Source organism: Bos javanicus, chromosome 13 (assembly GCF_032452875.1).
Source record: "Bos javanicus breed banteng chromosome 13, ARS-OSU_banteng_1.0, whole genome shotgun sequence".
Taxonomy (NCBI): Eukaryota; Metazoa; Chordata; class Mammalia; order Artiodactyla; family Bovidae; genus Bos; species Bos javanicus.
In genome coordinates, this window is record NC_083880.1 from 52,451,002 (window position 1) to 52,463,415 (window position 12,414).

Sequence of the window (12,414 nt, forward strand, 5' to 3'; positions counted from 1 at the left end):
TCTACTCAGTAATAACCTGTATCTCATAAGATCAGCATGTAGCAGGTAATCAGCTTGGGAGGGCCCTGGACTGTAGAAGCTGCTCAAAGCCTGCATGGAACAGGGTGTGGCTGCCAGGCTTTGGGGCTCTGCAACACAGGCTGAAGGCAGGAACTGAGGGGAGGCCAGGCAAGCACTAAGAAGGCAGGATGACCCAAGGCTACCCCATCATGGGCCCAGGTGAGATGAACCCCAGGATTGGCAGGAACACAAGAGAAGCGGAGGCTTCTGAGGGACAGGGCCAGCCCATCTGCCTTGGCAAGTGTATTTGTCCAGAGGCCTGCAGGGTGCAGGCTTATTGGCTGGGGAAAGACAGAGTTTCCAGAGGCCAGAGTCAAGGAGTGCTGTCAGGAGAGAGAAGGAAGCCTGAAGCCTGGAGCTGGACCCTGGGCTCTCTGGACAGTGCCTCAAAAAAGTGGCTCCCAGTGTCATAGAGGCAGACCTTTGGGGTCTAGGGAACACTGGTTGGGGGAGGCGGGGGGCAACTGGGATTCATCCTATGAGTTGGGTGAATGATCCTGGGAATCTTGCCTTTCTAACCACCTCTCTTCCCAAACTCTGGGACAGGAGAGCTGGCAAGTGCCTAGACCTGGGGAGGAGGGAAGAGGTTAGGGGTGTTAGGCAGCCCTAGGAGCGAAGTTTCCCCATCCAGAGGCCTCCAGTCAGGAAGGATTTCACTTCTGAGCCTCTGTACATTGGGGTAGTATTTAGTTTGCTCTGTTCTGGTTCCCAGCAATGTCCTTCTGACAACCTCCCCTCCAACCCGCTTTGGTCCTGGTCAGACAGCTGGGGGACTGATTCCTCAGTCCCCAGAATGTGTTCCCAGTCAGTGCTGAGCCCATGTCCTGGGTCTTCAGGCTGCTGGCTTCCCACCCCTCCAGGGCTCCCCTACACAGTACTACCCGAGAGCATATATTGGGCAGGGAATACTTGTCAGTTGAACTCTGATGCTATTGAAAAAGTCCAAGGTATAAGAAGGCTGCTCAGGGGCATTTCAGAGCTGCAGAGTGAAGCAGACCCACGCCAAGGAAGTAGACAGAGAGGCCAGGTGGCTAGCTGCATTTGTGTTTATTGTTTTTTCCAACCTCAGCAGAACATGAGGCCAGGGGCAGCTGGACCCATGGTTCTATTGGGCCAGCTAACGTCATCTGTGTGGAGGGCCAGAGTCCATGAGACATTCACTGAGGGCAATATCAACCAATCCAAGGGGCCTGGCACCTCCTCTTCTGTGTCCTTCATGCCCAAAGCCCCCTCAGGGATTCATGATGTGGCAAGAATGAGTGAGCAGGTCCCAAGGAGTGGGGCAGCCATGGGATCAAGTAGCTGTCAGAAGCTCCATGGGAGCCTAGCCAGGCTGCTGGGCACCACCCCTTGCCCCAGAGAAAATTGGGATGCTGGGATGGTTGAGATGGTCAGACGCAAACAGGACCTTCCCAGGCCACCTCTCCCTGAGCTCTTTCCCACAGTCCCCATCCTGCTCGTATCACCAGATGTCCTTGGTCTGTACAAGGTCCATCTCTTTCAGAGGAACTGACCCAGCAAGTAAGGTCAGGCATCCCAGCACCTCCCTAGGATGCTCTCCTAACAAGAGCATCAGCACAGTGCTGGGGCTTCCAACAAGCCCCAAGAAAAGGGAGGTGAGAGAAGCCTGTAGGACTGAAGTGCCCTTGAGCACAGGGAGGAAGGCCTCTCCCCGTTCAGGGCTGTGGGTTGAGGTCTGCCTGCAGCCCTGGCCCTGCATCTGTCTGTGCCGTCATCCACAGCATGGGTGTGAATCCTGGAGGGACCACTAGTCCGAGCTCAGTGGGGGCAACACCTGTAGACCTGGTGGGGAAAGGAAAAGATGAAGATCCTGGAGGAAGGCTGGCCACAAGGCGACAGAAAGCCACTTCTCTCTTCTTGTTTAGCCTGGGCCACTGGGTTTTGTGGTTCTGACAACTGTCTAGATGGGCCCTGGAGAGGGAGACCTGGACCTCAACTCCCCATCCCTGCTAGTCTTTTGGAGAGAGCCCATCCAAGGGCCGGGGGGTGGGGGGGGGGAGGCAAGACCCAGCCAGAAACCTACCGTAATTAGGAGTATGCCAGGCCTTGAAGTCCCCGAGCTGGAGAGTGAAACTTGTCAGAATCTTCAAAAGGCTGGTCTACAGTAACCAAGGAGGGGAGCCATAAGCCATGTGTAGCCTGCACCCCTCTTGATTGGAAGCAGCACGCACTTTTTCAGGGCAGAGCTATCAAGAGCCTTGAAGGTAGTCAGCCACCCCCACTCCTAGCCTGGGCCCAGCACTGCAGACATTTAGGTGAGGTATGTCCCCCAGACCTCTTGGGAGGTGCAGCCTCAAGCCCTTGCTCCCCTAGTTTCTTCAGTCAAGAGAGACGACTCGGGGTCGTCTTCTTCTTTCCAGCATGTCTCCTTCAGAGGGCCTCTCTCATGGTGAGGAAGCGGACAGCCATGTATCAGGATGGGAAAGGACAGAGGGCAGCCTCCAGAAGTACTGATACCTAATGCAGTGATGGCAGCAAGTCTTCCTCCCACATCCCACGAAATTCACCCCTTCCATCACTCTTGCCTCTGCCTAAACCCCTCGCTATGGTTTGCTGCAAGAGAAACTGGTGGTTCTCTGTCCTTTCTATTCCCTGCATTTTAAGCTTCAAACACACTTAAAAATTATCCAAAAATTGGAAATAAGGACATACATGACCATGTTCTACCTCAAATCATCCTAGAGCATCATCTAACAAGCCCACCCCAAGAGTCGTCTTATCCGAGGGGATGCAACTCTTTTTGACTTGCTATATACATTACTGGTTAGAGCCCAGGCTTTGTTAAGTTGGATGTTGACTCGGAAGAGATTGATAAATGGTACATAAATTATTTCACTAATGGACCGTGGGAGGGGTGACCTGGTCTCAATTCCCTATCTATAAAACAGGGAAGGCAAAGCCAGGCTAAAGTTTATCTAAGGTCAGCCTCCCTCCATTGAGTGAGTGACCAGGTCTCTCATGATGGTGTATGCTACCCTCCGGTGGACACAGGGAGGTACAGGTCAAAGGCACGCAGTCCACGCTAGGGTTCCTCCAGCTGTGGGTTGGGTCTTTAATCTGGGCTCAACTGGATGGGGGTGAGGCCCTGGAGTGGTTTCCAGACCTTTTCCGACTAGTATCTGAGTCTTCTTGATGGTCCAGAGTGAGACCATCCCAAGCTATGAGGCCCAGGGAAGAGGGTGCAGATAGGCCTCCTTGGACCCCTGCAGAGCTTCCTTCTCTGCACCCCCCAGGGAGAACTGGGCAACTGGCTTGAAGCTCTTGTGAGATACGGATGGAGTGGGCCCCACAAGCCCAGCTGCTCTACCAAGTAGGTCCCAGCGAAGCAGCACAGAGCACTCACCTGGAAGCCCCTCTCCGTGGGTTCTGGGGCAGGCCTGGGGTGGGGAGCTGGGCGGGCGCAGCACGGGGGCAAAAGCGCTCCTCTGTTTGACAGCGGAGATCATGTGGACAGGCGAGAAGGAGAAGACGCTGGTGGTAGGGGCAGCCGCCGGGAGGGACATGGAGGAGGCAGAGGCCAGCGGGGGGCTAGAGGGCATGACTCCGGGGCGGGGCAGGGAGGGGCAGGCGCAGCAGGGAAGGCAGTGGGAGACACAACAGGGAGACAGCACCAGAGTGAGCAGCCTGGCTGCTGTCCTGGCACGAGCAGTATGCCCTGTGCGGGCTGCTGAACTGGGTGCCAGGCTCAGCCCTCAGTGGGAGGCTGTCAAGGTTTTGGGGGGACCTCTGGAGGCAGCCTGAGAACCTCTAGGGTTATGGGCTAGCGCTTGCTGTTTGGGGCAGGGGGAATCTAGAGCCCCTTTCTCTTAGGGTTGGAGATGATAAGACCAGAAGAGGTTAAAAAAGAAAGAAAGCAAGCAAGCAAAATCAGAACATCCAATGAAACCAAATACAGAGAGGTGTCCATAAAGATAGGAATGAAGATGAGATGGAACAAGTTAGGATTCCTGCTGAAAATCACTGGGATTCTGAGACACTCAGAAATCCTGATGGGCCCAGGGGCATTAAGGTTAGAGTCAAAGGTCAGGGTTCACAGCAGAGCTGGGGCAGGTGGTCAGGGTGAAGTTTGGGGGGTTCACATAGGCTCCTGTTATAAAGCCCCTCTGTCCAGGATCACAGCTCACACAAGAACCCTAACTCCCCCTGACAAATATGTTCCCCTTACCAATTACACTCCCTTTGACCCCTAACACTTTGTTCTCTTCCAGCTTAATGCCAGTCCTCATCATCTTCAGCCCTGGTCCTAGAGGCCTCCTCCATCTCCTCCTTCCAGCTCGTTAATTTTAAGGAAATGTACAAATATCCACATTCTCAGATCGTCCTGTTCTCTAACCCCCTGACCTCCACAGCTGTGGCTTGTTCTCCTGGGAATAACCAGGGAGCCTCCCACACACAGCCTTTGTTTGCCCCTCCTTCTTCTGCCTCACTTCCTCTCTTGGGGCTCCTGCCCAGGTCATTTCTGGATCCCTCTTTCTACATCCTCATATGAACCCAATTCCCCACCTCTCTTTTCCAAACACCAATAGGACTGTGATCTGAGTGTTGTTTAAGCAGGGGGCAATGGGGTGAGGGTGTGGGTTTCCTGAAAGAAACCAGTAGCCTGAGAAAACTGCCTTTGGCATTTAGAAAACACTCTCATCCCCATCCCCCACCTCCTACTTTGGAACAGGGATGCCTTCAACAGCTGTCCCTATTCCAAATGTGCTCAGCCCCATGCATCATCTTTAAGACAATGCTGACTGCTAGCTAATGAGGCCCAGGGAACTCTATGGAGGGCTTGACATGAATGGCAGAAATGTACTGTATCTTTCAAGGCCCAGAGCTCACAGCTGCATTTTGCAGCTTGGGTAGTACTGGGAGTTGTGGGTCAGTCCAGAGCTGCTGGTGGCTGAAGCAGAAGGCAGATAAGAGGTCTAAGCAGACAGCTTCTGGCAGGGACAGTTCCGGATGTCATTACAGGCACACCCTGGCAAACTCATACACCCATTGGAGTGCCACCACAAAGCATGCACAAGGGGAGTGGATGGGGACTGGACAGGACACTACTAGATGGCACTGGAGTGGGGCTGTGATGCTGGAGTAGGGCATAAGCAGCTAGGGAATTCTTGACCTCTTGGCTGAATGGGAAGACTCCAGGCAGTTGGCTTTGGCCCTCTGGGGCACTTTGTTTCTCTACTGCTGACTGATTGTACTGAGTGTGATGGATAAGAGGGGCTGGTGTTCCAAATTCCACCAGCTTTGATCTGGGGGGAACCCTGAGACAGGTGGTAAGAGTACTGTGCAGAACTGAAGCAAAGTGGGAGCACTGTAGCCTAGCTAGAGCAAAGAGGAGACAGGAGTCTTGGTGGGGACACCAGAGGGTCATGGTTTATGTGGACATCAGCACAGGGGGCTTCTGGTCCCAGATACTGAGCCCAGGCCAAAGGCAGAGCCCCAGAATCCAACTCACAGCCAAAAAGAGAAGTACCGAGGATGTAGGCCATGGCAAGGAAGTCTAGGCAGGTGCCAGATACGTTGGTCTTAAGCAATAGCAAACAAAAGACAGGGGATAAGCTAAGGAAAGGCAGGAAAAGCCACACAACCAGCTCCTTCTTGGCCGGCTTTCCCATTCTTCTGGCACAGCAGTGTCTCCCGGGAATCAAGGTGCATACTCTCTTACAATTGCTGGGCAAGCTCCTTGAAGGTGAGCAAGGGTGGAACTATCCCCCAAGCCAGGTGCTTTACAGAGTTAAGTGCTTCATACATGTCTGCTGAATAGCTAAGCTATAGGAACCTGTAGACAGGCTCTTTTGGAACTTCGTGTTGGAAGGAGGGAGTTGAGGGCCATGCATGGTAAAAGCATAAATGCCTTCTGTTCATCTACCCAGCTCTGAGCTGCACACCCTAAGAAACCATACAGAAGATGGTTAGTGCCCACAGCTAGTGCTGGGATGCACAGTCACTGCACTCTTTCTGAATTGTGTCCAAGCCCTTTATGTACACTTGCACATTCAGGTCTGAGAACAACCTTAAGCAACAGATGATACTGATCCTGTTTTACAGAGAAAATTGAAGTAACTTGCTGAATGTCAGCTCCTCATTTCAACAAATGCTGAATCCAGGTGTCTGACTATACAGAATTCTCTTGCTCTGCACAACCAGATTGTGGGAGCTACCTCTTCCCTCCTCAAGCCCCCGCGTCTCCTGGGGGCCGTGGGGCCAGGTGGACACCTACTTTTCTTGCGCCCTGAGTTTCCTCAGGCTTCCGGCAGGGGGCACCAGCCCTCCTCCTGAAGCCCTGGCATACAAAGGGGGAAGGCCGGCGGTCCACTAGATTTAGGGAGGATACCCTGGTGTTAAAGCTCATTTCAGCAGGAGGGAAAAGCTAGAACCGATGTGCACAACTGCGGTCAGCAAAGAGATAAAGGTGCGAGAAGTGCCCTGGCCCCAAGGTGGCGGAGTGGGTCTCCAAAGGCAGAGAGAGGTCGCACACAGGAGGGCAAGGCCAGGGTCGACGCTCAACGGACAGGTGCCGGGAGTTCCTCCTTCCAACCCCATAGGCTAGGAGGGGGCCAAGCTGAGCCTCATTCTGCTCCCCGGGGCCTGGTCCTTCCCCCCACCCCCCGGGCAGGGGACACTCACTGGCGAAGGGTGAGGTGGCCGTGGAGCCATTGAGGAAGCTGGGGGACCCGGGCACACCGAGGCCGGTCACGCCCGGGGCCCCGTAGCCGCCGAGGCCAGCTCCGAGGCTGCCGCCGTAGCCGCTCTGCTGTGAGCCGGGGCTGGGCGCGAACCCGCGCGGGGACGCGCTGCCACAGCTGCGCGCATACCCTGCGGGAGAGCGGCCGTCAGTGGCGCGCGCCCGCAGGGAAAGGGCCTCCGGGCGGCGGCGGACGCACCTGGCTCCGGCCCCGGCGTGGCGTCCCCGACGGCGATGGCCAGCGGGCTGCTGAAGGCGTTGATGCCCACGACGGCAGGGTGCGGGTGGCTGGGCGCCAGGGGTCCTAGCGGCGCCGGCGCGCGGGGGGCGCTGTACAGAGCCTCGGCCACGTCCGCCGCGCGCTTCAGGAGGAGCTCCTGCGAAGACAAGAGCGGGCACGGCCGGGGCAGCAGCGGGCGCCGGGAGGCGGGCAGCACCCGGCCCAGCGCGGGGAGGCGGGCGGAGGCGCCATACCTGGTTGCCGCTGGGCACTCCGTACAGGGCCTCTGCCAAGTCGGCCGCCCGCTTCAGCAACACTTCCTGGGGGCAGGGGAGGAGACGGCGGACGGAGGGGCGGCCCCGGGCGGGGGTGGCGGTGGTGCGGGGGGCCCGGAGCTACCTCTTCCCTCCCTATCCCCCCTCCGGCCACCGGCCACCGGCCACCGTCCTCCCTGCCTCGCCCTTTTGAGTACCTTGGGCAGCCTCTCGGGGTCTCCGGGGTGTCTGGGAATAACTTTCTGCAGCCTCTGGAATCCGTAGTCAATGGTGGGCTCATTCAGGGCTGGGGAAAGGGGTGGTGTTTGCAGGACGCCCCTCCCCGCATAGCGCCTACCAGCAAGCAGTCCCCGAGCCTGGATGCAGAACCCCTCCTCCGAGCCCAGCCCAGGCCTCTGGGAAAACTCTAGGCACGTGGGTCAGCAAGGTTCGGGAAATTTCTTCAGTTCCTTTCGTGCTCATTGATTCAACAAATGTTTACTGAGCCAGGCCCTGTGCCAGCTGCTTGGCATTAATACACATGCACTATAGGATCTCATTTGTGATTTGAAAAAAGACAACTGTATAAATATTAACTTAAGTACTCCTAGGGAGAAGACTGGAGAGTTTTGTCTGCAGCTTTTGTCTGAGCTTATAAGGAGTAAACTATTTATCATAAAAAGATAAAAAAAAAAAAAAAACGCGCAACAATCTCCATTTATCACCGCTCTGGTGGACTCTCAGCGGCGCCTGACCGTTAGGGGTACGCCTGTGCCCCAGGAATGGGCTGGCCCACACCCAGAGCTCTGGGGTGGATGCTGCAGCCTCCTGACCAGGCTTCCAAGACCTCTTCCCTCTTCCCCTCCCCTCCCCCCTCCTCTGGTCTGGTGGAGACCTATCTCACCAGCCTTAAAGCCCTACCTCCTCCACTTCAAACTCTACATTTAGTGAATTTCCTTTTTTGATGTTGTTTAGTTGCTAAAGTTGTGTCGGACTCTTTTGCGAGCCCATGGGCTGTATAGCCCACCAGTCTTCTCTGTCGGTGGGATTTCCCAGGCAAGAATACCTGAGTGGGTTGCCATTTCCTTCTCCAGGGGATCTTCCCGACCCAGGGATAGAACCCACGTCTCCTGTATTGGCAGATAGATTCTTTACTGCTGAGCCACCAGGGAAGCCCATCTTAAGGCACTCCTTCAAGTGTCTTCGTACTTGCCATCCCTTCTCCTGGGACACCTTTTCCTCCTCACCTCTACCTCCTTATTCACCTCTCTGGTCCCAGCTTAGCAGTTTAGCCCACACTCCCACCTGGAGGTTTTCTCTGACCATCTACCAGCTCCTCCACCGTGTAACTCTACCAGCCCATGTGGTGTTCCCTGCTTGTCCCCTCTCACTCTTATATTGGAGCTCCCCAGTAAGCAGTAAGTAGGGTGCCTCTTGAAGGGCTCAGTGAATATCTCTTGGGTGGGGTGGGGCATTGGGGAGAAGTGCTGGAAGGTGGCAGTGGAGAGCATACTGGCCAGGGGCCAAATAGAGCCAGGAAGGGGGATGAAGCCACATCTTCAGGAGTGGCCTACACGCCTGTCTTCTGTTAACTTTTTGCCCTGGCTTCATGCAAGGTATGTATGTGTGTTTGTGTGCATGCAGAATGAAGCCTGGGGTGGCTTGGGGGAACCAGGAGAACCAGGAAGATTTGGGAAGCAGCAAGTTATCTGGGGGCATCTTTTTTTTTTTTTTAACTTTTTATTTTGCTTTGCAGTATGGAAGGGGATGGCAGAGGATGAGACAGTTGGACGGCATCACCGACTCAATGGACATGGGTTTGGGTGGACTCCAGGAGTTGGTGATGGACAGGGAGGCCTGGCGTGCTACGGTTCATGGGGTTGCAAAGAGTCGGACATGACTGAGTGACCGAACTGAACTGAATAGCCAATTAACAATGTTGTGGTAGTTTCAGGTGGATAGCAAAGGGACTCAGCCATACATTTACATGTATCCATTCTCCCTACTGGGGGGCATCTTTGAAATAAATCTCCCCATGGAGATGTTCTAGACACTGGGGAGTGCAGAAGGTAAAGCAGGTGCAGGGAGTTGCTCTGGTGGAGGCCAGGGAGGGAAACAGAAGTGAGGGAAAGAAAGTCCAGAGAGGAGGTGTCCTGGGGTGTGGGGTGAGCACCAGCAGGGGCTTAGGGGGTCTGGCCGCCTGGTCACACCACAGCGATTTGCCAACTCCCATACCAGGGCTAGTGTGTGTGACGTGGGGCTCCTTCCCGCAACCCTGGGCCTCCCCTCACCCACCTGACTCCTTACCTGTGTAGACAAAGCGTCCCGGGGCTCCCTTGCAAAACTGCTTGGATTTGTAGGACAGGGTCACCTCCACCACCCCAAGGATGTGCCGTGGGGGCGTCTGAACCCGTATGGCGTGGGGCGTGATGAGCTGCGAGGGGAGAAGGGAGGCCTGCGGGTTCTGACCGGGTGAGGGCAGGGTCCAGCCCCAGGCTGGGAGGGAGACTGGCGGGAGTGGCCCACCTCACTCCACACGAGCACGTTCCCAAACACGACCTGTAACCCGTCGAAGAAGTTGTCGCCGATGACAATGACGGTGGCGCCGCCTGTGGTCCAGCCCTCCCCAGGACTGATGGCCTTGATGCAGGGGGTGGCAGCTGGGAGGCAGGAGAGGAGCCAGGTCAGGGGCCCACGCCAAGGTGGGGACCGGGGCTAGGGTGTGGGCTGGGGGGTCCTGACCTTCGGAGGGGTCCAGGCGGCGTGCCCTGCGGCCATGCTTGGAGTTGTTGTGCACAAACATGTTGTCTGACACAGCCAGCACGTGTCCGTCCACGCTCACTGTTGTGGACACCACCACCTGTGGGGAGAGCCAAGGCCAGCCTGGCTGGGGCTCCTGGTAAGGGACTGCTGGAGAGCGCTGGCAACTTGAGGCTGGTGGCTGGATACTGTAACTGTAGTTCAGAGTCACTGGCATGAGGAAGAGCTTCAGCCCCTCTGGGGCTGAGCTGGTGGAAGGGGGACCAACTAGATCAGGTGACCCTCTCACATACACAATCTCTGGCTGCCCAGGGGAACGGACCCCCAGGAGCTAGAAAAATCAAAAGCCCTGAAAAAAAAATCCTCTGACTCCTTGGGCAGAGTGGCTACTGTTTCTGCGATCACATGCACCACAGGCTGTATCCCTGGGGCGCCAAGTCAGGAATGGGTCTTAGGCAAGTGCGAGTGAGCCTTTTGATGGGGGAGGGGGGCATCAGCCTGAGAACCCGTTGGCAGAAGCCCCACCCTTGGGAGGAAATTGGGGCTACTTCCTTCTTCCCTCTACCCTTCACTGGGAGGGGTGTGCAGGTTGGGGATGTGCTAAGGGCAGCTGCTCTCTGCTTCACGCTATGCAAATTAGCTGGGTCGTTAATCATGTAAAAATGTCACAATTAGCATCTCCTTAAGTGGGACTCTAATGAAGCCTTCCTTGGCAGCCAGAGTAAGTGGAGACAGAGCTGCCCCACCCCCAGCAGGCGCCAGGCTCCAAAACATGGGTCTGCGCAGAGATCAGTCCCTGGGGCCTTAGGGTGGCAGGGTCACATCATGCCCGCCACCCCCCCTCCCAGCAGGAAAGGGCAGGTTTGCAGGGGAGAACCCTCTCCTCAGACCCACCTGGAAGCGGCGCATGTCTCGGGGATTCCCCGCGTTCTTTAGGCAATTCTGGTTGCATTTGAGGAAGAACTTGAGGAAGAACCTGAAACAGTGTGGTGGGTGGGCTCAAGGGTCTGGGGGTTCTAGAAACAGATGGAGATCCAACTGCTTTCTGCCACGCCGCCTCCCAGCAGGGCAACTTCCCCTCTGCCTGCTCACACAAGGTACACCCCCCACATTCCCATCCTAAGCTCCATATGCACAGGGTACATGTCACACATCCAGGAGACCTGTCCCAACAACAACTTCACTGTCCAGAAAATCTCCCACCTCCACAGTCTGTAGATTACATAGTGCTTAATTATCTCACAAAGTATATACTCATCACATCTATACACAGTATGTTCATCCTAGAGAACACATCCATTATATATATACCAAATATACTTAGTACTCATGAATTATTATATACTCCACATGTAGCAGGTACTCCCACTTACCTGTAAACTTATCCCATATCATGTATATTTGTCATAGTATATGCTCATCACTGGAGAAGGAAATGGCAACCCACTCCAGTATTCTTGCCTGGAGAATTCTGTGGACAGAGGAGCCTGTTGGGCTACAGTCCATGGGGTCACAAAGGGTGGGACACGACTGAATGACTGAGCACAGCACGTGCTTATCACATACATAGTGTGTTTGTATCACATAGCGTGTCCTTCCCCTAGAGTGTACCTATCAGTCTGGAGATGTTACTCATCAGGAACAGTAAATATACTATATGTACTCTGTATATTGGAGAAGGAAATGGTACCCCACTCCATTATCCTTGTCTGGAGAATCCCACGGACAGAGGAGACTTGTGGGCTACAGTCCATATGATTGCAAAGAGTCGGACATGACTGAAGTGACGTAGCATGCACGCACACTGGATATGCCTTATATACTACTACTCACAAGATACAGCCATCACACATAAAGTAGACCTATCGCACTTCACAGAAGCATATATAATATGAACTCTACATCAGCCTGGACCCATGATGCACATGAGGTATGCTAATCACATACGTCTATATCATCATGCACAGCGTATGTCCATCCTACAATGTATATGCACTGAAGGAATATGAGTATATGCATGAGTACACCATTTTTATGTTGTATGTGATTTCCCAGAATAGTCGCTGCAGACGTTGTGCTGTCATCACATGTAGCAGATTCCCCCTTCCTTCTTGACCAGCACGTCCCCCAACAAATTCCCCTCACACACAACAGACCCTCTGTCCCACTACATCCCCAGCAAACAGATCTCCTTCACACACATTCTATATCCCTTATGAGTATGCTTAGTCTCTCAGTCGTGTCTGACTCTTTGCAACCCCATGGATAGCCTCCCAGGCTCCTCTGTCCATGGGGATTCTCCAGGCAAGAATACTGGAGTGGGTTGCCATGCCCTTCTCCAGGGGATCTTCCCCACTCAGGGATCAAACCCAGGTCTCCTGCATTGCAGGCAGATTCTTTACCACCTTAGCCAACAGGGA

The 12,414-nt window shown here is 54.8% G+C and overlaps 1 protein-coding gene across 5 annotated transcripts in view; it reads right to left on the minus strand.

Annotated features, from left to right (window-relative positions):
• Positions 1 to 1,088: 1,088 nt before the first annotated feature.
• EBF4 (EBF family member 4) overlaps positions 1,089 to 12,414 on the minus strand; it is a 57,515-nt gene continuing 46,189 nt past the window's right edge. For 4 of the 5 annotated variants that reach the window (XM_061436754.1, XM_061436753.1, XM_061436752.1 and 1 more), the window contains 11 exons: positions 10,889 to 10,970; positions 9,977 to 10,094; positions 9,761 to 9,894; positions 9,542 to 9,668; positions 7,453 to 7,541; positions 7,235 to 7,300; positions 6,960 to 7,137; positions 6,703 to 6,891; positions 3,425 to 3,622; positions 2,105 to 2,180; positions 1,089 to 1,863 (listed from right to left, as the gene is read on the minus strand). In XM_061436754.1, coding sequence (XP_061292738.1) covers positions 2,110 to 2,180; positions 3,425 to 3,622; positions 6,703 to 6,891; positions 6,960 to 7,137; positions 7,235 to 7,300; positions 7,453 to 7,541; positions 9,542 to 9,668; positions 9,761 to 9,894; positions 9,977 to 10,094; positions 10,889 to 10,970 — 1,252 coding nt within the window. In that variant the 3' untranslated portion in view covers positions 1,089 to 1,863; positions 2,105 to 2,109. The remainder of the gene's footprint in view (positions 1,864 to 2,104; positions 2,181 to 3,424; positions 3,623 to 6,702; positions 6,892 to 6,959; positions 7,138 to 7,234; positions 7,301 to 7,452; positions 7,542 to 9,541; positions 9,669 to 9,760; positions 9,895 to 9,976; positions 10,095 to 10,888; positions 10,971 to 12,414) is intronic. The other variant, XR_009740375.1, reaches the window with a different exon arrangement.